Raw genomic sequence first — 26,786 nt, forward strand, 5'->3', positions numbered from 1 at the left:
CCGCGCCGCGCCGCGCCCCGCCCGGGTTAGTTTCGAGCCGGCCGGCCAGGCCTGCGCAGTCGCGGCGGCCGGGGAAGATGGTGGAGGACGGCGCGGAGGAGCTGGAGGATCTGGTACACTTCTCCGTGTCCGAGTTGCCTAGTCGCGGCTACGGCGTTATGGAGGAGATCCGGCGGCAGGGCAAACTGTGCGACGTGACGCTCAAGGTATCGAGAGCTGGGCGGCGCGGGGCTGTGGGAAAAGGGACCGAGAGGGGAGTAAAGAGGGGCGGGGCTGATAGGGGAAGAGAGGTCTAGCGAGCTGAGGGGTGGGGAAAGGAGGTTGGAGGGAGACCGAAGAGGGGAGAGAGAGGTGCCGAGTGGGAGACCGGGACTGGGGCTGAGTGGGAGACGGACAGGCACAGCCTCTCAGACCTTAGAAGGCAAGGCTGAGAGCTGCGCCGCTGAGGCCCTCGGAATGGGAGACATTGGGGTGCCCGCCTCCCTTTTCTGTCACACAGACAAGAGAGAATGGACTTGCAGCCCCTCCATGGAGGAAGGGGCGGTGGCTGTCTCTACGTTATGATGGGCACCACTGAAGCACCTCTTGTCACCGCAGCTATTTCTTTGTGCCCCTCGAAGTTAGCTGTGTCGTAGAGGCGCAGGCTTTTCCTTAAGAGTCACTGCTTGCCCTTGTTAGATTGTTAGATTACTACCTTGTCTCTTAAGAGCTTTTAAAATCGGATCTGGAAATCTTTTGAGGTGGGCAGCTACTCTGCCCCATACGGGGAGGCACACCATCACCACCGCCGCAGAGGTCACGGAAAATGGACTGACAGGCTGCGTGGGGAGCGGGATCTCTTAATCACCTGTTCCCTACTGGCATTTGGGGTGTAAGAGCCAGCCTTCCTCCTGTGCTTTCCATCCATTCCTGGTGGAGAGGCACGCCGGGCTGCTCCTTAGTCAAGCTGCCTAGCCATGTGGAGCCCTCCAGGTGGCAAAGTGCTGCAGCAAGCCATGTTCCCTGTTGTGCTTTGGCTGGAAGGCTCTCAGCATCTGTGGATGACCTCGTTTCAAAACAAAACAATACTACAGCAGAGCTCTTTTTGCTCTTTATTTTCTGCGGGGTTAAGGAAGCTTTTTTTCTTCCACATATTTGAGTCAGACCTTTGGAGACAGTAGAGTAGAATGGCTAAGAGTGTGGCTTTGGAGATTGAAGGATTTGGATTAAAATTCTAGTTGTAACCTTGGGCAAGTTTCTTAATTTCTCTAAGCATCAGTCTTCCAAATGTAAAAATAGGAATTATTCCTGATTCTCAGTATTAGTATGAGGATTAAATGAGAACATTGTGGTATTCTTTTCATAATTCCTGGCATAAGTTTTTCATCACACTAAACCCCTCCTGAAAGAGATTAGTTTTGCAGGAGAGGAGTGAGGTGGCCTGAGCGGGGGAAGGATCTTTAGAGATAACCAAGGGGTTTCAGAAAAATGAGCTGGACTAAAGAAGGCAGCGGAAGTAAATATAAATGGGAGATTTTTGTCCATGATGATTACGTGGTAGATGATGTCAAGGCTCCTAGAGATTAGTGAGCGAAAGAATGAGCTGGTTGTGGCGGTAACCCTTGGGGTGAGTAGAGACTGGTGTGAAGCGGTAATAGGGGAGAATGTTTGGATTTAGCCTGAAAGGGTGACCCAGAGAAAGCTCATAAGACACAGAGAAGCAAAAAAGGCATGATAGAGTGAGACGGCCACAGATACTTCTACATAAGTTAAACCAGTGCATTTTTCCTCTGAATTTCATGCAAATACAGAATATGGCAATCCTTTAGCATAAAAATGCTTGTATGATTTTTCCATTGAAATGCTTTTTGTTCATACAAAGGGACAAATAAATTATCAGATATAGTTCCAAATAAGTAAATTATCAGAGAGAGTTCCAACCAAGTGTGTCAGTGTAAATTGCTGTTTTAGATCTGAGAAATAAAGGCACAGGCAAGAGGTAGACAGGACCGGAGAGAGCATCTGCTTCACTGGTTTTCTAACTGTTCTGTAGAGCCTAAGACGTAGCTCACTGGCGGTGTGGTGGTGGGGGCCAGGGAGAGGCCAGGCAAACCAGGCTCTGCTCCATTTCCCTCCCCTTCGCTAGAGCTGCTCTGGGAAATCTGTTTTGGTCTGTCTTTCAAGATAGCGTCTTTCCTGAAACTTCTGGTGATTCGAGACTGTCTTCCAAATATGCACTGAAAAGCTGGTTGGAAACTTTTTGATGTGGGATGGGTTTTTTGACTAGTGGGCCTCCCTATAGGGCAGTGGTTCTCAAACTTTAGTGGGCATTAGAATCTGGCCGCCTTGTTCACTGGTTTTTGGGCCTCACCCCAGAATTTTGTATTCAGCAGGTCTGGCATGGGCTTGAGAATTTGCGTTTCTGACAAGTTCTTCATTGGTGATGCTCCTGGTCTGGGACCACATGCTGAAAGCCACAGCTGTGGGGTGATGGACTTGTACTTTTAAATGGAATGTGTTCAGAGTCCATGGGTGATCTTTAGGCTTCTGTCTTGTTGGGAGAAGCCTGGCTATTATCCTTAGGAGCCTGATGGTGGGAGGGGACTAGGGGTTCTTCCTTCCGTATGCAGACTTTCACTTAATCCCCCTGAATGGTGTCACACTCTTGTGTCAGTGGTGCCCTGGTTATCCAAGTCTGAAGTCTCTAGTTTATCCTGTCCAGAGAATAAACCTCCAGTTGTCTGCTGGGGCAGTGATGGAGCATTTGCTTGCCTGGTGAGGGGACTAGTCCTACCTGTTTTCAGACTTCCTTATCCTCACACCTTGAGAGGAATCCTGTGTGTCTCCAAGAGCTGAGTTTTGGAGAGGATTCTACAATGGCTTGCCACCTGCAGCACTCAGTGTTCTCCATTTAAATCAGTTACTACTCATTTGTCTGCTTTTCATCTTCCATAATGTGGTGACATTTCTAATCTGCTCTCTCTGTCCACTTTTTTTTCCCCCTTGAGAGCTTTGCTGTTCCTTGACTATCAGTCTGAGAGGTAGCACACATAGCACAGATTCGAGCCGTCTACCTGGATTTGAATCTTGGCTCTGCCACTTCCTAGTTGTGAAAACTTGGGCAAGTTCCTTAAACGCTGGTGATTCAGTTCTTTCACATGTAAAATAGGGATCATCACCGATGTAATAAGAGTGTTAAGGATTCCATTAGTTAATACACTTAAAACAATCATGTGGTTAAATGCTCAGTAAGTAGAAGGTATTTATGAATAATGATTTAATGGGTTTCTAAAGGGAGTGGAAATAAACACGAATGTCCAACCTGCCATTTTGAATTTGTTTTAGCTTCTGATGAATTCTAGATGATATTCATTGCCTTAAAAGAGTTTGCAAACCACTGCTCTGCTTCAGTAGCTTACATTTTACAGATGAGGACCCAAGCACAGGAGAAGAAGGGACTTGTCCAAGGTCACCGATTAAATTAGGCAGAGTTAGGATTAGAGGCTAGACTCCTGGTCTCTGTATTCCAGGTCGAGTATTCTTTCATGTGCTCCCATTGCCTCTTCTGTTACTGATAGTGTTGATGGTAATGAACTGACTTCAGACGCTCCTGTGCAAATTAATCTACTTCAGGTCAGTTGTACTCACCTTTAACAACATGTCAGCTTTTCTACTTGAGTTTTAGGGAGAGTATGAAAATCAGCATTTAGCAGGTAGGCCATAGTCTCAAAATTCACTGCCCACTCTTGAATCTTGCTTAATTTTCTTTTTGGAAATATTTGAAGTTAAATTCTTTGGGTGCCTGTTTGATAATTAAGTCGAGGCATAACAGAAAAGGGTAATATATTGGATTTTTTTAAAAATCACATTTTATATCCATGATGACTTAAACCTTTTTGAAAAATGAAAGTGATGAACCTTCTCCCCAGAAAAATACACATACTTATAGATGTGCAGTATTTTGCATTCAGTCTTGAGAGCAGAAGCCTGTCTTCGGATCTTGGGTTATGGATCCCAACTGAGAAATCTTCTGTCAGAGAAAGCCCATGGTCCTTCTCCTTGGCAAATCATTTTGTCTTAAAGGTTAGAAGGAACATAGTACAAGGCTTCTTGGCAACCTATAGCATAAAGATTGGTCTGGATAGAGAGGCTCGCATCCACAGAGGCTCTCATCCCCCCTTCCCAACAGTCAGGTTCGTCTCTTTTCCTCTGGACTGCCAGGAGCCCAGTGCCTAGGCCTTGTCTGTCAAGTTCATCTGGGTCCAGCAAGCTGGGCAGACTCCCCAGATTCAATGAGTGTTGTCCATGACTTGCTGTTCATGAGCGCTAGACCATCCAAATTCATACACTTTTTTTCCTCTCACTTCACCCACTCCTTTCTTTCTTGGTGAGAGCAGAATGGGGTCACCAAACCTGTATACTACTTGCTGACCCATAATCTTAGGAGAGAGGGCTGCCTACACAAACAAACACTTTGTTTTTCAACCACTAATAAATGGCTCCTCAAGATCTGCTGGCATCAGTCTTCCCAGCATTTTCCCAAGGCCCCTGCTAAGGTTACGAACCCAGATCTAAGAATTTAGCCTCCAGAAGGAAATGTCTTTTTCATAGGTGAAAGGCACAATATTAGAATATTGCCTGTTGACCCACTAAATCCAAGTACACAGTTTTCACTGAAACTGGCTTCAGGAACCACACTTTGAGTCTGGAATCTTGGCTAATTTGTCACACTGATTTTGTGATGAAAGAGTAGGTGGAGAAGGATATCAGGAAATGAAGTACGGACTTGTTGGTGCATGCCATTTTTATATTATGTGTAATGCAGTGAGCTACACAGGTATAATTATAAGAGCTAGAATAATCGTCTTAAAAGGAACCATAGAAGTCCTGTATCAAAGCCATTCCTTTTACAGATGAAAAAACCCTGAAGCTTAGAGATATTAAGGGATTGCCCAAGGCACAGAGCTATGTTATCCGAGCTCCAACACAGCTGTTTGTTGGTGGAAGCCATGCTTTTACATCCTCTGTCGGATTACTCACCTGCCTTGCTGATGGAATGAAGCAGAGCAGGGAGCAAACACCATCTGCAGTGTCATCTTTGAGGGTGGAGGGCAGCGAAGTATATGTCCAGATGCAACATCACTCTCTGTCTCAGGAGAGAAGAAAGATGCAGGCTTTTTCTGCTAGTCTTCTGGATATATGAAATTCTTGACTTTTAATTTTGAAACGACACCATATCAGAAATTTTGTGCTTCTGAATAGTGTTCATTCCTGGGGTTTTCTACTGACTTTTTTCAGGTAGTAGTATTCATTTTTAGCCTCGCCTCTTTTTAATGAGCAGTTAGAACCGAGAGGAAGACCATGCGCCTTGAGAGCACATGTGCACTTGTGATGTCAATTTGTATTCATCAAAAAGTCAGTTTTGCTCTCTTCAAGTTGTAGTGTGGATAACGCTGTTAAATTTGGACGCTGATAGATGAATGAGAGAGCTTGATGCTTCCTGACATGTGGATAGGAGAGAGAGTTGGAGGTATCCAAAAAAATCAGTTACCAACCAAGCAACATTCATGGGGTTCACCCTGAGACTTCTGGAGCATAGCTGGTCAGCTGGGTAATTTAAGAAGCCTGTGTCTCAAAATGCTTCTTAACTACAGTTGGTTTCTTTATTATTATTTTGTTTGAGACTCCACTGTTTGCCCCCTGGCCACTCCTGGTTCATCTTGTAGGCTGATTGATGGAAAATGAGACCACATTGTTTTTCTCAAGGTGCGTTCTGTGCCCCACCTAAATTACAAGCACGGCATCTCCTTTCCTACGTTTGTTGAGTGTTGGCACTCTCATTGCCTCTCTGGTCTGGAACCAGCCAACTTCCCCACAGTTAGTTTAGTAAGGCTTTTTCTGCCCTAACAGCTGATCATGTCACCACTTGTTTCTAGTTGGGGAGAATGTATCAAGATGTGTGAACCAGGAGTTGGCAAGCATTTTCTGTGAAGAGCCAGATAGTAAATATTTTAGGATTTGGGGGTCATACAGTTTCAGCTGCAACTACTCAACTCTGTCATAGCACCGAGGCAGCTGTATACAATACATAAACTAATGGGTATAGGTGTGTTCCAGGAAAACTTCATTTAGAACAACAGACGTGGGCCAAACCCATTGGCTGTGGCTGGCCGACCCTTGTTGTAGTCTGATTTGGCCTTTGTAAAGTTTAAGGCTTTTAAAGTAAGTTACACTTGCTTTATTGTCCCAGGGTAAACTTCTGTAGTTTCAACACAGTATCTAGAAATTGGAGGCATCTCTTGTTAAAAGGCTACAGATGAACCAGAAGTGAAGAACTTTTTTTTCCCACATCACTGCAGGTGATCATGGGACTATCCTGGTTGCTGACTGAATAACTGACATAGGAAAAGTACTGTTAAATTTTGCATCTCATCTTTAAAGCCTTGTAGCTCTGCTGGAGCTTGAAGCAGACTATTTCCAAAGCATTAACTAAAGACACCATGCTCCCTTTCTCAGTTGAAGCTGAGGATGCTTAGCTGCTTGCAGAATGGCAGGCCAGAGGAGACCGTGATGGCTCCTGTGTTCCGGTGGACCTGACCGGCTGTGTTCAGGGCCGTGAAGGTAAGGGCCAGAGTTTGGGCTTTCGGCAGGCAAAGTAGATCAGTAGTTCAAATGTGGCCCAATATGTCTGGGCAAAGTGTGCTGTATATCTGATCAGAACACAAAAATGATTTCAAAAAATAAGCTTAAGAATGGGTATATTGTCCATTCACCCATGTTCATAGCAGCATTATTCACAGTTGCCAAAAGGTGGAAGCAACCCAGGGATGCATTGACGGTTGAATGGATGAACAAAATGTGGTACGTTTTTCCCCCATCTACAATGAAATATTATTCAGCCTTGAAAAGGGAGGAAATTCTGACATATGCTACAACATGGATGAACTTACAAAACATTGTGCTAAGTGAAATAAGCCAATCACAAAAGGACAAATATTGTTAATTATTCCACTTAAATGAGGTAACTAGTCAAATTCTTACAGAAAGTAAATAGAACAGTGATTGCTCAGAGACTGAGAGGAGGAGGGAATGGGGGTTACTGTTTCATGCAGTTGGGGTTTCGGTTTGGGCAGATGAAAAAGTTCCGGAGATGGATGGTGGTGATGGTTACACAACAATGTGAATGTGCTTAATGCCACTGAACTGTGCACTTAAAAATGGTTAAAATGGTAAATTTTATGTATAGTCTACCACAATAAAAAAAAAAAAGAGAGAGAGAATAAGTTCAAGACAACTTGTTACCAGTTGGGCAAGTGAGATTTGTGATGGTCAGACACTGAAAACAGAATTTACTCTCTGTATCCAAACTTCCTGATCAGAAACATTTGATATTAAGGGGTAATCTTTCTCGTTCTTTAGCTTTTGTCTTATGCTGCCTCAGCTGTTCAGAGCCAAATTTTACTAGCTCAGCCCTGGAGCTGCACTTCGAATGGTCACATACAAGGAATCAACTTCTAAGAGTTACACATTAAGTGATGCACACGTGTCAAAGCTTATTTTTCCTGTGCTGATTTATAAAGTCTAAATGTTGTGTAACCTTGACAGAGGTATCTTGAGGACCAGCAGATCACACTGTGCTGACATGTCTTCCAAGTAAAGGTTTGTAGGCGTAGTCTACAAATTACAAATGGCTTTCAAATCTGTATTTCTACCCCTTATTTTGTTCCTAAATACTAGACCCGCATTTCAATTTGTACTCTTGAGCCTCATACTCGTTATGTCTAAAATGAAGCCTCTTTTCCTTCTAAACCATCTCTCATTCCTTTTGTGTGAGGATGGCACACTGTCCATCCAGTCATGTAGGATTGAAACTCTTGGACTTGGCTTTGGCTTGTCCTCTCTCTTTTATGTTTATTTTGTGGCATTTATTGCAATAACAATTACATAATTATTTACGGTATTGTAACTCCATGAGAGCGGGGGCTGTGACTGAATTATTTACTGAGGTGTTGACATAATAGGTGCTCCTAATTCAGACCCTCTTCGCTTTTCGCCTAAGCCAGGATTTCTTTAACTTCAGTAGCTTGCTGAGAGAATTCTTACCCTGTACGGGATGATCCTCGTGCAGCTAACGGATTGTCTTACTTCAGACTCAGCTCTCGTCATGTCGTTCTGCTGAGTGGCTTCCCATTTCATTCTCATTCAGCACTGTTCTCAGCAGATAGGCCAGTGCCCTCCATGTGCCAAGCACTGTTCTAACTGCTGGAGACACACCAGAGAGCAGAGTAGGCAAAGCTTCTATGAGTATGACCTTACTTTTTTCGTGGGGGGCGGTGACAGACAATAAAAAATAAATCGATATAAACTGTCCAGCAGTGGTAAGTGCTATGAAGACAAAGCGGAGTAAGGGGACCGAGGGCGCTGTTTTTATTAGCGGGACCAGAGCCAGCCTCTCTGAGTAGATCCCAAGGAAGCGATCACTCTGTGAGAGAAAAATATTCTAGAGTCCTGAGGCATACTTGGTAATCTTGGGAAGCAGCAAGCCCCTGGTTTGACAAGAAGTGAGTGACCTAAGAGAAAAGTGGGAGGAGCTGAGGCCGGAGAGGTTCAGCATAGTCCCTTGCACGGTACAGTATGACTCAGCGAATACTTGTTGAAAGAGTGAATGAATGAAGCTAGACAGAAATTATTCATTTATTTATGAATGACGGTCAGGGCAGGGTGTTAGGGGTATACCCCAAAAACGTAGGATGCGTTTTTCATAGTTCATCAAAAGAGCACAGGATTTCACCTGCACCGTCCCTGCTTCTGTGGTTCAGGAGAGAGGATGCTAACGGGCAAAGCAAGAAAGATCAATTCCGGCTTGTTCTTGAAGGAACTTCTAGTCTTCTGCACCACAGGGAAATCAGAGGTTAGAAAGTTGTCAGGAAGCAGGAAGTAGAGCAGAACCACTCAATCTTGGTAATTTTACAAGGCGCTCCCACCCATGTTGGATAAAGCTTGTCTTTTTTTTTTTTTTTTTGCCCCGCATCCATAGGCTCACTGTAAGTCAACAAGACATGAAGGGAGAGCCATGGAGCGGGGATGCAGGAGCGGCAGGTGGTGGCTGGTTTTCAGTAGGATTAAGGGGAGGACTGCTGATTTAACTGAATCTCCGATTATTCTAAGCTGCTCACGGAAATCCGTCACTGCCGTCTGTGAGACGCAAGAGGGAGAAGCTTAAGGATGTCCTGTTGATGCTGACCGTCACTCCTGGTTGCCTTTTCTAGGACTGCCAGCTGTGTTCTTGATACTCAAGGCCCTCCAGACCTGGCCCCTTCGCTGCCTTTCTCCCCTGGTTGCGCACGGTCTCCTCCTGCTGGCCGTCTTCACAGCGGATGTTTTCCAACTTCCCGTCCTTGCTTTAGTGTTCTTCTGGCTCAGACTAGCCACTCACGTCTGCCATCAGAATCCTCCCCACGCTTCAAAGCTCCTTTTGTATTTTTTTTTTTCTCAAGGGGAGAGAAATGGCCAAACATTCCTTCTTTTGTTCTAAGGCACTTTGCTTTTATGTCTGTTCAGCATTGTCTTGTGGTTACAAGTTTACACCCTTGTCTCCCTGCCAGCCTCCACGCCATCTCTCTCTTGCCCTGCCCTGTCACAGTGGGTGGTTGTGTGATATCCTGTCTCTCTGAAGACCATCTTCTCATTTCCTTCCTGGTGCCATTGATCTCTTCCATTGTACCTTCTCCCCTCATGGCTTAGAGTACTGTCAACATGCCAAGAGCATCAGTATTGCCTGAGAGCTTGTTTGAAATGCAGACTCTTGGGTCCCGCCTCAGACCTGCTGAAAAAAAAATGAACCGGAAGCTGGCGACTCTTCCATCCTGCGCACATGAAGCTTTGAGAGGTGTTGCCGTAACGCTTCGTTCCTTCTCCCCATACCACAGTGCATGGAGTGTGCTTGAGTATCTTTCTCCCCCTCTAGATGTTGAGCTCCCGAAGCATGTGAAACACCTATCATCCAGCACAGCCTTTAGCGTGCGTCAAGTGCCCAGAAGTGCTTGCTAAATTACCCTAAAGAACCCCTGGCTTTATATTTTGAGATGCTCCTTTGGTCAGGTTACTGAAGTGCACTCAGCTGTGCCTGGTGCTTTGCTAGGTGATTGAGGCACCCTGGTAGAAGTGGGAGTCAGCCCCTATCTTTGGCATTTCAGTTAATTATGAGACAAAGCAGAGTCTGATAAATTCGGTAACTGCGTAGGTATCACCGCAGGCCCAAGGGAACACCAGCGGAATGGCAGTGATTTCCAGTTCCAAGTCCAAGAATTTGTGGTGGTTTCATGGAGAGGATGGTGTCTGATGATCACCTTGTGGGATGAATAGGACTTTGACAGACAGACACTGTGGGAAGAGGCATTCTTGGCTGGGAATGAGCCTGTTTAAGGGCGCAGGCATGAAAGTGCACATTCAGGGTGTTTCTTGAGCAAGGAAGACATGGAGGAGCAAAGTGGAAGCTGCGATTGGCAAGGTGGGTTGGATGCAGACTGAACTTCAGGTCCCATGGTAAGGAGTCTGGGCTGGTAAGAAACATCTGCAAATCACATGCTGTTGGCACAATTAGATGTTCAGTGGTTTCTGTGGACTCTGCCCTGCTGTCTCCCTCTCTTCTCCCGTTCTACCTTGCTGGACATGGGTGGGAAACGGGAGGATTTAGAAGAGGTGGGACAGGCCTGAATGTTTTAGCCTGCTCTTTATATGGGACCATAGCCTCAGGTCTTTTTTTAATGCTAAATGGTCAGCCACTTCCTCTCTCACCCCCTTCCGGAGTCACCCAGCAGGGCCCCCCTAAGGCAGAAAGACTCAAGCTCAAGCTCCATAAATAAAAGGTTTCAGACAGTATGCTTTTAAAATGCCACCAAACCCCAGACTGAACCTAGTATGTTTTATTATACTTGCTGTCTGTTTCCTAACCTCGTGAGTTTCTGAGGACTAATTGTTTCTGCTTATGGTGGAATAGACAAGTGTCCCTCTGCCCATGTTATAGGCTAGTGGACAGGCCATCCAGCATTCAAGATGAAGGGACACACCCCTCCCCCCATTTCCTGTCATGTCATCTTGTTAGAAACGCCCCTGAATGAGGCAGCTGTAGTGGGACTTATTTCTCCTAGGGTTGGGAATGCACTATTAACCTGGAAGTTAAGCCCTACTCTAACTGGCCCCAAGCTTTACCATCTTTTTCTTGAGCCTTTTACTTCAGCTAACTGAATTTTCGGGTAAGGTTGGAGAGTATCACTCTTTATGCTTTAGTCAGGCACCAGTGCCCTCCTTCCAACCAGCTCCACCAGTCCTGAGTCAGAAGATCAAGGTTAAAAAGAAGAGGTGCAACTTACCAGAAATTTGTTGTTCGTTTCTCAGATGAAGAACCAAGAGCTTCTTTTTAGGTAAAACAGGCTTTAGGATTCATTAAGTGCACTTGAGAATGAGGCACTGCGTTAAGTGCGAGGACACAACCTTTCTTTCTGCAGGAAAAGCATTCAGTCTGGATGGAGGGACATTCACTAGGGACCACATGATGCAGGCTGTAATGTGTGCTAGAGGCTTGTACAGGTGCGACAGGAAGTGGGAGCTGACTGCTGGAAGTCAGGGAAGGCCCTCAGAGGAGGACACATTGAATTGGATCTTCAAGGATGAAGAGTAATTCACTGAACAGAAAAATAAGGGGTAAGGATCCAAGCAGAGAGAATCAGATGATTTAGGGCATTTGCCAGCAGCTTAGAAGAGAGGCATAGTGGAGCATAAAATTGGTTGGGGTAAATGGGAACTAGTTTAGGATTTGGATCTGACAGTAGGGAGCCCAATAAAATGACAGACTCAGTTATATATTGAGTTGATTCATTCAGAAACTTCATTCGTTCAACAAATACTGAATGATAATTGCTAGACTATTCCAGGAAACATAAAGATTGCTTCCTTGGTGGACCTCGTGTTTTAGTAAGATAGGTAAGTTATGTCAGGCCAACACCATTTGCTCTTGTCAAGGTTACCAGTGACCTCCCCACACAGAATAACTTCCACAGTATAGAACTGTTTCGTGACCACAAACACCTCCCTTGTGCTGCCCCTTATGGACACCCCCATCCGCCTCCCACCCACAGTCTCTAATATCTGGCAACCACTAATTTGTTCTCCACCTCTCATTTCAAGAATGTGTTATAAATGGAATCATAGAGTATGTGACCTTTGGAGATTGGCGCCCCCCCCCCCTCCCGCATAATGCTTAAAGGTCATCCAAGTTGTTTTGTGTATCTGTTGCTTTTTTCCTTTATATTTCTGAGTAGTGTCCATGTATGGATGTACCACATGTTTAACCGTTCACCTTTTGAAGAACATTTAGGTTCTATTCAATTTGGGGCTGTTAGGAATAAAGCTGCTATGAATCTGAATGGAAGTTTTTATTTTTCTGGGATAAATGCCTAAAAGTAAAATTGCTGTGTTATATGGTAAATTGACTTTCAGTTTTAGAAGAAATTGTCAAACTATTTTCCAGAGTGGCTGCACCATTTTACATTCCTATAAGCATGTGTGAGTGCAGTGGTTAATTTTATGTGTCAACTTGACTTGGCTCTGGTGCCCAGGTATTAGATCAAACACATGTCTAGATGTTGTTGTGAAGATATTTTTAGATGTGATTAAAAATTTAAATTAGTAGACTTCGAGTAAAGCAGATCACCTTCCATAATGCAGGTGGGCCTCATCCAATCAATTGAAGGCTGTAAGAGCAAAAACTGAGGTTTCCTGAAGAAGAAACAATTCTTCAAGATTACAACATAGAAACCCTGCCTAATTTCCCACCTGCTGACCTGTCCTGCAGGTTTTAGACTCCAGACTGCACCATGAAACCTTATCTGAATATCCATCCTGCCAGCCCACCCTAGAGATTTCAGATTTATGAGCCTCTGTAATTGTGTGAGCCAGTTCCTTAAAATCAATCTCCTCTGTCTCTCTGTCTCTCTGTCTCTGTCTCTCTGTCTCTCTGTTTCCTCCTCTCCTCTCCCCTCCCCTGCCCTCCCCCTCCTCTCTCTCCTCTCTCCACACACACACACATATACACATCCAATCCTATTAGTTCTCTTTATCTGGAAAACCCTAATACAAGGAGTGCCCCAGTTCTTCTGCATCCTCACTAGCATTTGGTATTATCACTTTTTTATTGTAACCATTTTGTTAAATGTGTAATGATTTCTCATTGTGATTTTAATTTTCATTTCCCTAATGGGTAATGTTGATCATCTTTCCATGTATGTCCTTTTAGTATATATCCTTTTTTATGAAATATTTCTTCATGTCTTTGCCTATTTTCTCCTTGGATTGTTTTTGTTTGTTTACTGTTAAGTTTTTAGAATTCTTTATGTGTATTTTTGTCAGGATTCATATTTGACAAATATGTCAAAATATATTACTAAATAATATTAAGTCCTATTATTAAATAACATTATTTGCAAATAAGAATACAAAAATACAAATGTAATCTGCCAGTATTTTTGTTTTTATTTCATCACACCTCTGTGTGTGATGGGAGGATTTCTACGCTGGCCTACTCCGCCATTTTGATGAAAGTGGGAATTTTTTGTTTGTTCAGATCTGGGGAAGCCTGTTCGTACTGTACAGAAAACATACTCTTACTGATCTCCTTTCCTCAGATCCCTGCAGAGGAAGGACAGGAGACCCACGATCTGAGCCCTTAAGTGAGATCCTGCTGACTCTCTAATACAAGACTCTTTCGTTTCTTTTGTATCATTTAATTTTTAAATAAAGACTTTCTTAATATCAGTATAAAGCCTCCCCATTTTATAGCAGATAAAGTTGAGGCCCAGAGAAACTGGGCTTTTAATTTGCAAATAAAACATTTATTTAGATTGCAGGTTTGCAAATATTTTTCACAGTCTGTCTTCTAATTCTTTTAACAGGGTCTTTCACAGAGCAAAGGTTTTAAATTGTGATTTAGTCAATTTACCAATTTTTTCTTTATGGATTATGTGTACTTTCGGTCTCATTACTCTTTCTTCACCAAGTCCTAGGTCCTGAAGGGTTTCTTCTCTGTTTTCTTCTAAAAGTTCTGTATTTTAAAGTTTTACGTTTAAAAAATCTATGACTCATTTTGAGTTAATTTTTTTGTAGGTGGAAGTTTTTTGTTTTAATCTACAGATGGATATCCAGTTGCTCCATCCAGCCCTAGTTGCTGAAAAGACTGTCTTTCCTCCATTCGAGGTACAAATGCTTTCGAGCCTTTGCCAGAGATCAGTTGGCTGCACTTGCGAGGCACTACTTCCCGGTCTCTGTGGCTCAGTAACCCGTCCCTGCATCAGCCCCGTTGTGCTTACTCTAGCTGTGTAATAAATCTCGAAACGGGACTAGCGATGCCTCCTACTTCATTCTTCTTTTATTTTACTTTTCTTTTTTTACCCTTTTAAGCATTTTTAAGTGTACAATTCAGTAGCATTAAATGCATTGACAGTGTTATGTAACTCATCACTGCCTATTAACAAAACTTTTTCTGAGCCCTATAACCATTAAGTAGTAATTCTTTGTTGTCCCTCCCCCTACCTGGCCCCTGGCTGCCTCTATTCTATTTTCTGTCCCTGTGATTTTGCCAATTCTAGACCCCACATATAAGTAGAATCATACAGTATTGTTCTTTTGTGTCTGGTTCGTTTCACTTAGTACAAGTGTTTTCAAGGTTCATCCATGTTGTATGTATTAGAATTTCATTCCTTTAAAAAAAAAATAGACTTTATTTTTTTGAGTAGTTTTAGGTTCTCAGCAAATTGAGCAGAAGATACAAAGGTTTCTCATATACCCTTTACCCCTACAGCACACACAGCATCCCCTACTATCAACATCCCACACCAGAGTGGTACATTTGTTAAAATTATTGAACATATATTGACACATTATTATCACCCAAAGTCCATAGTTTACATTCAGGCTCACTCCTGGTGTTATATGATTTTTCAGAAATGTATAATGATATGTATCCATTATCATAATATCATACAGAGTAGTAACACTGCTCTAAAAATTATCTGTGCTTTGCCTGTCCATCCCTCTCTCCCCACTAACCCCTGGCTGCCACTGATCCATTTTCATTGTTTCCATAGTTTTGCATTTTCCAGATTGTCATATAGTTGGAATCATACAGTATGTAGCCTTTTCAGATTGACTTCTTCCACTTAGTAATATACATTTAATGAGTTTGATAACTCATTTTTTTTTTTAGTACTGAATAATATTTCATTGTCTGGATGGACCACAGCTTATTTATCCAGTCACCCGCTGAGGGACATCTTGGTCACTTCCAAGTTTTGGCAATTTTGAATAAAGGTACTGTAGACATTCATGTGCAGGTTTTTGTGTGAACATAGATTTTTAACTCATTTGGGAAAATCCCAAGGAGCATCATTCTAGATCATAAGGTAAGAATATGTTTTATTTTGTAAGAAAGTGCCACACTGTCTTCCAGAGTGGCTGTTCCATTTGGATTCCCACCAACAGTGTATGAGAGTTCCTTTTGCTCCATATCTTCACCAGCATTTGACGTTGTCAGTATTTTGGATTTTGGTCATTCTGATAGATGCGTAGTGGTGTCTTGTTTTAAATTGTATTTCCCTGATGAGATATGACACGGAGCATTTTTTTTATGTTTATTTGCTATCTGTATATCTTCTTTGCTGATGTGTCTTTTAAAGTCTTTTGTTTATTAATTAAGTTGGTTGATTGTTTTCCTCTTGTTGGGTTTTAAGAGGTCTTTGTATATTTTAAATAAAAATTCTTTATTAGCTATGTCTTCTGTAAATATTTTCTCCCAGTCTCTGGTTTATCTTCTCATTCTCTTGATTTCCTTCCTTTTTAAAGCTGAATAATATTTCATTGTATGTATATACCACATTTTGTTTATCCATTCATCTATTGATGGGCACCTGGATTGTTTCCAACTTTTGGCTATTGTAAATAATGCTGCTGTGAACATGGGTGTGCAGATCTCTCTCCAAGACTGCTTTCATTTCTTTTGGGTATGTACTAGAAGTGGAATTGCTACGTCATATTGTTATTTTATGTTTAACTTTTTGAGTAACTGCCAAATTTTTTCCACAGTGGCTGTGGCATTTTACATTACCACCAGGAGTGCATAAGCATTTCAATTTCTTCATATCTTCGCCCACACTTATTACATTTAGTTTTCTTTTCTTTCTTCCTTTTTTTTTTTTTTTGAAAATAGCTACCCTTGTGGGTGTTAAGTGGTTTCTTACTGTAGTTTTTACTTGCATTTCCCTGATGACTAGTGGTATTAAACATCTTCTCGGGTGCTTATTGACCACTTACTTGCATTTTATTCTTGTTTAAAATTGTTTTAGTTTTTAATTCCTTTGTCTTTTCATATAAATTTTTGAATAATCTATGTCTATATCTATAAAAATAACCTTGCTGGAGATTTTGATCAGAATTTAGTCAAATCTGCATATCAGTTTGGGGAGTATTTGAGTATTTTAATCCTTGAAGTCAGTATGTTTCTCCATTTATTTAGATCTTCTTTGATTTTTTTAATCAGCACTCTATAGCTTACAAGTCCTATACATCAGTTTGTTAGATTTATGCCTAAATACTTAATTTTTTGAGTGATTTGTGGAAATACAGTTGATTTTTGTATGTTGATCTTGTGTCCTGTCACCTTGCGCCCTGTGACTCTACTGAATAAACTCACTTATTAGTTCTAGGTAGGTTGTTTTGTTTGTTTGTTTTGTAGATTACTTTGGATTTTCTACATAAACTGTCATGTCATTGGCAAACAAGGATAGTTTTATTTATTAGCCAATCTGTATTCCTTTTATTTCACTTTGTTGCCTTACAGCACTGGCTGGAACTTTCAGGATTGTGTTCAGTAGCAGTGGTGAGAGTGGACATCCCTGCCTTTTTCTGTATCTTGTGGAAGAGCATTCAGTCTTTTACCAACAAATATGATGTTAGCTAGAGATTTTTTCGTAGATGTTCTTTATCAAGTTGAGGAAATTCCCCTATGTTCCTAGTCTTTTGAGAGTATTTAGCATGAATCAGTGTTGAATTTTGTCATAGGCTTTTTCTATATCAATTGAGAGGATTGTGTGACTTCTTTTTTTTTTATTTAGCCTGTTAATATGATGGATTACATTGACTGCTTTTTTAAATATTGAACCTGCTTTGGATCCCTGGAATAAATCCTACTTGGTCTCGGTATATAATTCTTTTTATACGTTGCTGAATTCTATTTGATAATATTTTGTTCAGAATCTCTGCATCCATGTTCATGAGGAGTATTGGTCTATAGTTTTATTTGCACTGTCTTTGTCTAGTTTTGGTATTAGGCTAATACTGGCTTCATAATATGAATTAGGAGTTGTCCCCTCCTCTTCTCTTTTCTGAAAGAGATTGTTTAAAGTTGATATTAATTTTTTTAAATAATCGGTTGAATTTCTAATGAAACCATTTGAGCCTGGAGATCTCCTTTTGGGGAGTTTTTAAATTACAAATTCAATTTCCTTATTAGTTACAGGGCTCTTAACACGATCAGGATATCATTATGGCACGAGAGAAGGAAGGTGGAGCTGTGGGCAAGGAGGAGCATCACTTCAGAATCTCCTTCCCAGACTTACCGAGAAGGGCCTAAGTGGCCCTTGTTTCCATCTTTCTGACCTCAGGCAGGTCACGTCCCGCAGAGTTACGAAGGGGATTCAGATGGCAGGTTTGGTTATCCCTAACCAAAGTAATGAAAACTTTTCCAAGAAAGTAAACTGCTAGGAATCCAACAAATGGTCATCCATGCAGAAGATACCTTTGACCATTTCCACGTGCCCTACAGCGTTCCCAGTCAGTAAAACTGTCTGCATATATATGCCTTTGATACCTGTACTGGGTGCCATCACCACAGTGTTTTTACAGATGGGGTCCTTTAAGACCTGACTGGTGAGCAGAATGGGGGCTCGAGGCACTGCAAGGGTCCAGTCAGAACTGAAGCCACTTCTAGTTACAGCCCATCTCCTGAGGCCAGGAAGGAATGTTTCTCTTTCCTGAATTCCCCCAGGGCTTTCTCTGGACTGCAGTGCTCAGAACTCTGGCTCCTAATGGCAGAACTGGCCTCAGCAAGACCAATCACATATAAGCTCATATAATCAAACTGGAGAAAAGACAGGGTTGATGATGGGCCTGGGGGGACTGAAATGCTGCCAAGACACTCGCTCTCAGTCCAGCACGCTCCTCTTATGGAGTTGGTTTATCTCACATGGAGCGTGATAGAGCATCTGATGGCTCCTTGCTACCCCTGAGAGATTGCTTCTTTCTTTTTCCTGCGAAAAGTCCTGAGGGTTAATTGGTAAGGCTGAGGTCATATGTTCTATAGTGTGGTTAGAATGAAGATGCGGGAAGTTCCCAGAAGGAGATCAGGAGCACTGGACAGAGCTGACATGAGATAGAATCATAGATAGTCATATGCTTTCGGAAGTTTTTTAGCGACATGTGTTAAAGCCACAGGTGTTTTCTCTTAACCTTCAGGTATCCCAAAATAGTTTAATAGATCATCATCATAATATTATAGATAATTGATAATATATTATTATAACATTTATATATAGTTAATGGCTAAATCTATGTTAGATAGCTATATAGAAATATATAGTTAGTAATCGGTAAATAATAATAGATTGTTATTGTAACAGCCTTCAAGTGTTATGGTTATTTAAAAATTTACTGTTACCTATTTATATATTTAAGAAAAATTTGAAGGAGATGAGTAGAAAAATCACAGCGCCTCCTGCTCAGTCTCCAATATTTTTTTTTTCTAAATTTAACCAAGAGAACCTGCAGTCCATTTTGACAACAGCCTTTAGTGAAACTGCTGTCTTTTCCACAGGGTTAATTTATTTCACAGCGATTTGTTGATTTTCTGGGCTGCTATTGAGGATAGAGTTGGTATTTTGATTTCAGTGAATATTTACTGAGCTATTAACTACCCTCAAGGAGTTTGAAGTCCACTAGAGTAGGTAAAAACAGAGAAGTTCAGTGCTTGAGCCTGAGGCTTCACATCTCTGCATGGACTAGCCTTACTCATCTGACATCTAAATAAGATTTTGGTCAGGGGCGGTGAGCTGGGCTGAGCTGGCCTTGTGCTTGGTGGTTGCTGAGTAAGGTGGAGGATTGGTTGATACCTGAGGTAGGAAGGCAGATACTTCAAGGAGTCTCCATGCAGCCCACCTCCTGAGTTTCTGATGGACAAGGCTGCATTAGTTGCAGAGGCTAATTAGCATTTACACTCCATGGGCAGAAGCAAGGAATGGAGAAGGATAATAATTGTTTAACTATGGTTAAGAAACTGAAGTTTTAGAAAAAAAGGCACATTGGTTGTGGCAGGCCCATACAGGCCATTAGTGGCTCCAGTTTGAATGCCTCTATTTCAGGCTTTAGCTCATTTCCTTTTCAAAAGGAGCAAGCATTTTGTAAAAGACACTTTATCTCAGCGTTGAATTCCGCAAAGAGTGGACAGTTCATACTAGTTCAGCAAAGGGAGTCTATGAATACCAGCAGAAACTCGAGTGTGATGTGGGCTGGGGTGTGGGGGAGTCTTAAATAAGTGATCAGCATCTTCTCCTTTCTAGAAGAGTTCATATTTGTTCCCTGTGACTCTAAAGCAGAGGTCAGCAAATTTTTTTTATCAAGGGGCAGATAGTGAATAGTTTTGTGGGCTAATCGTCACAGTCACTGCTACTCAGTTTTGCCATTGTATGAGCATGTCTGCGTTCAATAAAACTTTATATGTGGACACCATAATTTGGATTTCATATAATTTCCCATGTAGTCGTCTTTGGATTTCTTTTTCAACCATATAAAAATATAAAAATTACACTTAGCTCATGGGCTGCACTAAAACAAGCGGCAGTCCAGATTTTGGCCCATAGACCATAGTTTGCTGACCCCTTCCTCTAAAGGTCTTAAAAATAACTTCTATAAAGTTCTAAATTTGAGGACATTTATGTATTTATTTAACAAGCAGTTATGCAATTAACAGCACTTCATATGTGCCATGCACTGTTTTAAATGCCTTGTAGATGTTAATTTAATCCTCACAATAACCCCATGAGGGGGATACTATTTACCTCATTTTGCAAATGTGTAAATTGAAGCCCAGAAAGGTTAACTAGCCAGCCCAGAATCACACAGCTAATAAATGGCAGACCCTAGGTTTGAGCCCAAGTAATTTAGGTCCAGAGTACCTGTTCTAATCTAGCATGACATGCTGTGTCTCTTAAAGAATTTATAATTATTGGCTTTCTAGCCTAAAGGAATTTTAGAGATTAATGCATGCCTACTACGATGTCATTTTGTAGACTCATTCTCACTTACCAGCTTTATACCCTTTGTGATTCAAATTTGTGCCTCAGTGAAATTATGGATTGCTACTTAAGTACTTTCAGCCTCTCTTGTGACTGCCTAAAAGCTTAGTCTTAAACCCCACTGATCCCAAGGGTAATCCCTCTGCACAGGGTGGGCGCTTAACTGTCACTTACTGTTTTATTTATGTTCACTGTGAGCTCCTTGAAGGTAGGAGCAGTAGTATCAAAATGTTTCCCATCAAAAAGAAATCTGTTCTGGGCATATCTTTTGCTTTCTTTGGGAACACCCGTCTGAGATTACTCCCAGCTCAGATTTTGCCCTGCTGCTTTTCCTGCTTGAATAAGCAGCTGGTTGTTGAGCCCCACCTGCCTGTGACAGGGAGTAAGATTTGTGGTGTCATGCTACACTATCCCTGTTGATCTAGAGATATCACCAGGGCAGGGCTGGGAATGGAAAGTTTCTCAGGCTTTCCAAGGAAGAATATGGGAAGGTATGGGTACATGTGTGTGTTAAAACAAGTTGGAACTTAGGTAGATGCAGCGGTGCTCGAGGCTTCTGGTTCCTTTTGCTTAGTTATAGTCTTAGTCTCTGCTAACCAGGAGGGACATCAGAACACATCAGGTGAGGGGTTCGTGGTCCATGGGGATTCTGCAGTTATTGCAAGGGGCCCTCATCCACGTGCACCTCTCTGTAGGCCAGATAATGGTATCTGCGAAATGTGTATCCAGTTACTTTTCAAGTGTATGTGGATGTCATCAAGGTCAAAAAGAAAGCTCAACTGAATCCATGTAAGGCCACTGCTGTTAACTAACTAGCTGTTGAGAAATCCCACCCAGTTAAAGCCCCTTGTTTGCTGATGAAGAAACTGAGGCTCAGTGAGGGGGAAGAGATTTGCCTGGGTCATCAGCTGGCTTGGCAGCTGGCACAGTTTGTATGTACCATGTGACTCGTCCTTGCCGTTCCCCCTGGGGTGCGCACAGATGAAGATATTGGCAAGTATTTTGACCTTTAATGCTGTGCTGTACTTTCTAATATTGTCTAATGGAGTGGTTGCAGTAATGTTTACTGGTATTTATAGTGCTTCTCTTGAGAATCTCAATTTTTTTTACTGTCTTCCTTTCCATGCTCCCATAAGTGAAGTCTTGTATTCCAGCCTGGAAACCTGAAGCATAGTAAAATTGGGCAGCTTGTCTATGTCTATAGTAGAGCTGGCCCTGAAATTCATAGCTTTCATCTCTTGACCAAGGTTCTGTTAATCAGACTGAACTTGTGAAGATCTCAGTGTTTTATGGCTGTCGCTTTCAGCTGGGTGCAACAAAAACTTTTGTTAAATCTCCAGTAAGTGCCTGGCACTGCTGGGTGTTTCATATGTCTTGTATATCACCTAATTTAATGAGGCCAGCGTTGCCATTCTGAGGCCCTCTCAGAAAAAGCTAAATAGCTCCAGTCCACTCCAAGCCCATCCATGCAGTCATTTGTTTATTCATCTCTTGACCATCACGGCTCACCTCTGTCAGGTTTGCGAATGTGCCTTTGAGTAATATCCAGTTGGTGGCCAGGCTGGGACAAATCACAGATTCATCCCTCCAAACAAGACCCGCGACTGGCAGCCGCATCACTTTGGTCTGTACAAGACAACAAACACTTCCTCTCACAGATACTTCAGGAATGCAGAGTGCCGCAGGTGACTTGGTCAGATGACATTCATGTCAACCATCCTCGTACACCTTGAGGATTCGGGTGGATAGGGACGATCTCGTTTCATAAGCTGGGAAGGCCTGTCTGGCGGCAGTGTGTACCGCCCCTGCCGCTGCCCTCTCTACCTCCAGACACCCCCTCCTCCCCGCCGCTTCTCTTATTTCCCTCTTCCTTTCTGTACTTTCCTTCTCTGTTTCCTTTGCAGATGCGTCCTCTACTGGGTGCTGTTTAAACGTCAAACTTCCTCAGGTCTGTCTTATGCCCTCATCACACTCTGAGCTCTCCCTTACTGATGTCTTTTTTGTCTTCACACCAGTGACATCCGAAAGTGTCGGTTGAGCCTAGACTCATCGCTGTGCTCCAGACGTACTCATCCACTTCCTTCATAGCACCTCCGTTTGGATGTCTCCCAAGCGTCAGTGTCAGCTTGTCTAAAACTTGACTCACTCTTCTGCCCACAGCCTAGCCCTTCTCTGCCCTTCCTGATCTAAGTGAACGGCACTTGCAGTTCCTGCTCTGCCTGCACGGAGTGGCCTGATCAACTCGGAGATCCTCGCTTTGTACTATTCCCTGGTTTCCTGACACTCTTAAAGTCAAATGCGGAAGTTTGGAGGGCCCTATCTCCTTTTCCAGCTTCTTTCACGTTACTTTCCTTTCCATATCTGTATCTGAATCACGGAAGCCACTTTGATTTTTAACATTTACCAAAGGAATAGTTTGTTCATGATTTTAAAAACCAAGTACAGTGGAGTTGCAACACATGTGCATTGAAGTTATCCATTGACTTTTAGAACCTAATCTTCCTCCCTTTAAAGTAACTCCATTAGCTCTTAATTTTCCAAACAAAACTGTTAACACGTATTAAAGTTACCGGGGCTTAATAATAAAAGCAGCATGGAGGAACCCCTTAAGCAAGCAGGAGTCTTTCAGTTTCAGTCGTTAGATCATAAACGGAACCTCTGCTCAGGAGGTTCTGTATCCACTCTTTGTAGAAGCCAAGCGGCATGAGTGCTGAGTCTTTGCTGCAATTTTAGTGGAAGTGGTTTGGGCTTTCCAGTTTGAATTGATTTTTTTTTCTTAGAAGCACATTTGGAGGTGTAGTATGCACCTAGGAAATCCTGCGATTGATAATTTGTTTGGTAGATGCTCATCATTGCAAATCATCCCACAGCGGTTAAGTGACCGGTGCTGGCGGTACACGTGCTGATTAAGTGGTAGTGTGAGCATGGTACTCGGAGTTTGTTGTGTGTCCAGAGACCTAACACTCCGATCCAGCCGAGGCAGCTTCCATGTGTGCTCATGAGTTTAGCTTTTTCAGTCCAGAGCGTTTCATTACAACATAGATTCATTTCTATCCTTCGATCCTATCCTGCACTTCGAACCTGGCTCTTCCCAATACTTTATATTTACTATTTGATTCCATTTCATCGATAATACTTCATGATTATAGTAGGTATTGTCTCAGAAGTAGGTAGAGCAAAATGTGATTAAAGGTAGGCATGTGTGCCAAATAGCCTAAACTTTTATGACCAACCAATTACATGTTGCTTACTGCATTTTTTTTTCTAAATTCTGTTATGCCTGTTCACATTTCTTTGCCACCTTAGGCATGGGGAAGAGGGGGGATTTGAGGCAACAGCACGTAGTCACGAATCAGTGGAGAAAGTGGCCCTTGCGTTGGCCTCTGTAATTCAAGATGTTAACATAGAGAACACACTTGTCCTCCTATATAAGCCATAGCTTACAATATTAGATTTACCAGTAATAAAAGAATATTTTGATTTCCCATTTGCTTTGCACATTTTTTTAGAATGAGCTTTTTAGTTTGAGATAATTGTAGATTCCCGTGCAGTTATAAGAAATCAGAGGTACTGTGTATCCTTTCCCAGTTTCCCCCAGTGGTGATATCTTGCAGCGCTATGTATAGTACAAGATCACAACTGGGACCTTGACGTTGATATAGTCCACCACTCTGATTCAGATTTCCTGTTTTACTTTTATTCTCTTGTGTGTATTTGAATACTCTCTATAATTTTGTCATGTGTGTAGGTTTTTAATTTTTATTTTTAAAAATTTCTCAGTTGGCTGAGAATTTGACCCAGAGGAAGTGTGTTATTTACTGAGCCCTCTCAAACTTCACTGGTAAACAACTCAAGCATAATCCCTTCTTTTTCACATAATAGCTACTTAACTTTTGGGCAAGTCACTCAACTTCTAAATCTTGTTTTCTTCATCTATAAAATAGAATTTATAGTAGCTACTTAATGCAGAGGGTTGCTATGAGGACATTTTTAAAACTGAGATTACAAATGAGAGTATTTGGGTTTTTTTTTAAAGCTTTTCACAAAAGTGTAATATCCCTGGATTGTAGAATTAGAAGGTCCCTTAATAGTTTTAGAACCAGTGAAGGGCTCCCCCAGACATTCTTAGGTGATAGGCTCTTATTCTTTATGATGAACTAAAATCTGCCTCCCCGTAACTTATCTAGATCTGCCCTGATCTGTGCGATAGCCCTTCTAGGATTTGAGGATGACCGTTGTGCCCTAACCCCCAAATTAGTTTTCAGACTAACTATCCTTTAGCTATTCCTCATAAGATGTAGCTTCCAGATCCTTTCCCATCTTGGTCTCCCTCTTCTAAAGACAAATTTATTTTTCCCCTTAACCAAACACAGAATTCAAATGCAATCTGACTAGCATATCCCAAGATAGGCCTGTCTTCTTTTTAGCTGAGCTTTTTTGGGAAACCAGGTCACCCAGTTCATGCACATACCGCTTGTTCTTTTGTCTTCTTTTTACTTTCGAGATGAAAAATAAATGCATAGAAGTTTAACAGCAAATCGAACACACATTTTAACTTCCATTTCCTCCTGTAATCTCATTAAAATGATAGTAAGTGGGAGAAGAGATCTCAGCAAATAAGAGATAATGGAATATTGAAGGTTAAAAGCACGTGTGATAAACTCAGTGGGCTGGAGGAACTGAAAGTACCTGCTAGGGGAAGAGACTAAGAAGAAAGGGGATTTGTAATGCAGAACCCCGGAATAGCTCCAGAACTGAAGAAACCAAATACTGAAAAAAGGAAGATTAGTTGAAAGTCTGTGTGAAAACCAATCAGATGCCTATAGTCCCTCCCCTACTCTCTGGAGACAGGAGTTTCAGTGTTCGATATTGAACCAGAGGCATACCAAACATAGAAGAAGGAATGAAATACGGAGCAAAACTGAAAATGAGGGCTTGGAGACAAAGTTTTAAATATTGAGTGGTAGGATCATTCTCTTCTCTCTCCCACTTTCCAGAATTTCTGTAGGCAGGCACTCCCTTGTAAGAGATGGGAAGATCTTTCTGATAAAATTAGCCCCAGAGAAAAAGTTCTAAAGATACTACTTCTGAGAGTCCTCAATAAAATGTCAGATTCTTGCCTGATCACCCTTATGCAAATTCCACAAGTTGACAAGCCTAGTCCCCACACAGAGCTTTCAAATAGCTTCTAAAAGTATAAGCAGATAACCAAGCATCACGAGACATTTAAAGATAAGCCTCTAACATGAAAGACAGAGACCAAAACAAATGGAAGAGAAAAAACTCAGAGTAAACAGTTAAAGCACGGAGGAGGAAGAGAAGAAACTTTAACTATTCATATCTTGAGAAAGAGAGAAAATATTGCATTCATGAAAGAGGAACAAGATTCTTTCAAAATAGAAAAAGGAACCTTTAGCGAACAAAAAAGACCTCTTGGAAATTAAAAATATGATAGCCAGTGTAAAAAGCTACAGCACAGAAATATTGGAAGATAAAGTTGAAATAGATTCCTGGAAGATAACCAAATGACAGATATGGAAAATAGGGGAGAACTGATTAAAAAATTTAGAGTATCATTCCAATAGGACCAGCACCTGACTAGAGAAAAAATAGAGTATAGAGAGGAGGAAATTATCAAGGAAGTGTACGAAAAGATATTTCCAGAACTGAAATAATGTCTATAGAGTGATACAGTGAAAGAAAACGAACACCAGAGTACAAACCTTGTGAGATTTCAGAACTCTGAGAATAAAGAGAAAGGCTTAAAGGCTTCTAGAAAGAACAGTCACATATTTAGGGTTACTATTCAAAATGGCATTAGATTTCTAAGAGCAACAACCTGGAAGATATTGGACCCTCAAAATTCTGACAGAAAAAAAATTCCCCTAAAACTTAGAATTTTATAGCCAGCTAAACTACCACCCAAGTTTAAGGATAATAAAGACATTTTCAGACATATTGTATATATGCTCTGTAATATTGTGATATAAGAAGAAATACTTATTTGGTCTTTGTTCCTGGTTACTTGGCACAGAGCTCTTAAAATTCTTGTAATTTCCTGAGTAGTAGGGGTGAAAAGAGCATCTTTTGTTATAATTTTTGGTTTTTGTTCCTAGTTCCTGACACAAGAGCTTCTAAAAACCCTTGGATTTTCTGAGTAATAGGAGTGAGAGGAACAATCAACCATACCTGAGTTTATGCTAATGAGGTAACTCTGGGCACCTAGATGGCTTCAAGATGGGGTTTGGTTGCCAGAAGAACCAACCATGTGATTAGAGATTAGAACTTTCAACCCCACCCCTTGACCTCAGGGGAGCTAATCACCAATGACCGATAATTTGATCAGTCATGCTTTCATAATAGAACCTCCATAAACTTCCTAAGCAGTGGAGTTTGGAGACTTTCCAAGTC

General features: G+C 41.8%; 1 protein-coding gene across 3 annotated transcripts in view; it reads left to right on the top strand.

Annotated features, from left to right (window-relative positions):
• Positions 1-6: 6 nt before the first annotated feature.
• KLHL18 (kelch like family member 18) overlaps positions 7-26,786 on the top strand; it is a 48,955-nt gene continuing 22,175 nt past the window's right edge. The window contains exons 1-2 of one of the 3 annotated variants that reach the window (XM_015591747.2): positions 67-206; positions 6,496-6,600. Coding sequence is in view for 2 of the 3 variants with exons in the window: in XM_006914873.2 (XP_006914935.1) it covers positions 78-206 (129 nt within the window). In the remaining variant the exon portion in view is untranslated. Of the gene's footprint in view, positions 207-6,495; positions 6,601-26,786 lie in introns of all 3 variants that reach the window. The other 2 variants (XM_006914873.2, XM_006914874.3) reach the window with 2 other exon arrangements.

Source organism: Pteropus alecto, unplaced genomic scaffold (assembly GCF_000325575.1).
Source record: "Pteropus alecto unplaced genomic scaffold, ASM32557v1 scaffold156, whole genome shotgun sequence".
Lineage (NCBI taxonomy): Eukaryota > Metazoa > Chordata > Mammalia > Chiroptera > Pteropodidae > Pteropus > Pteropus alecto.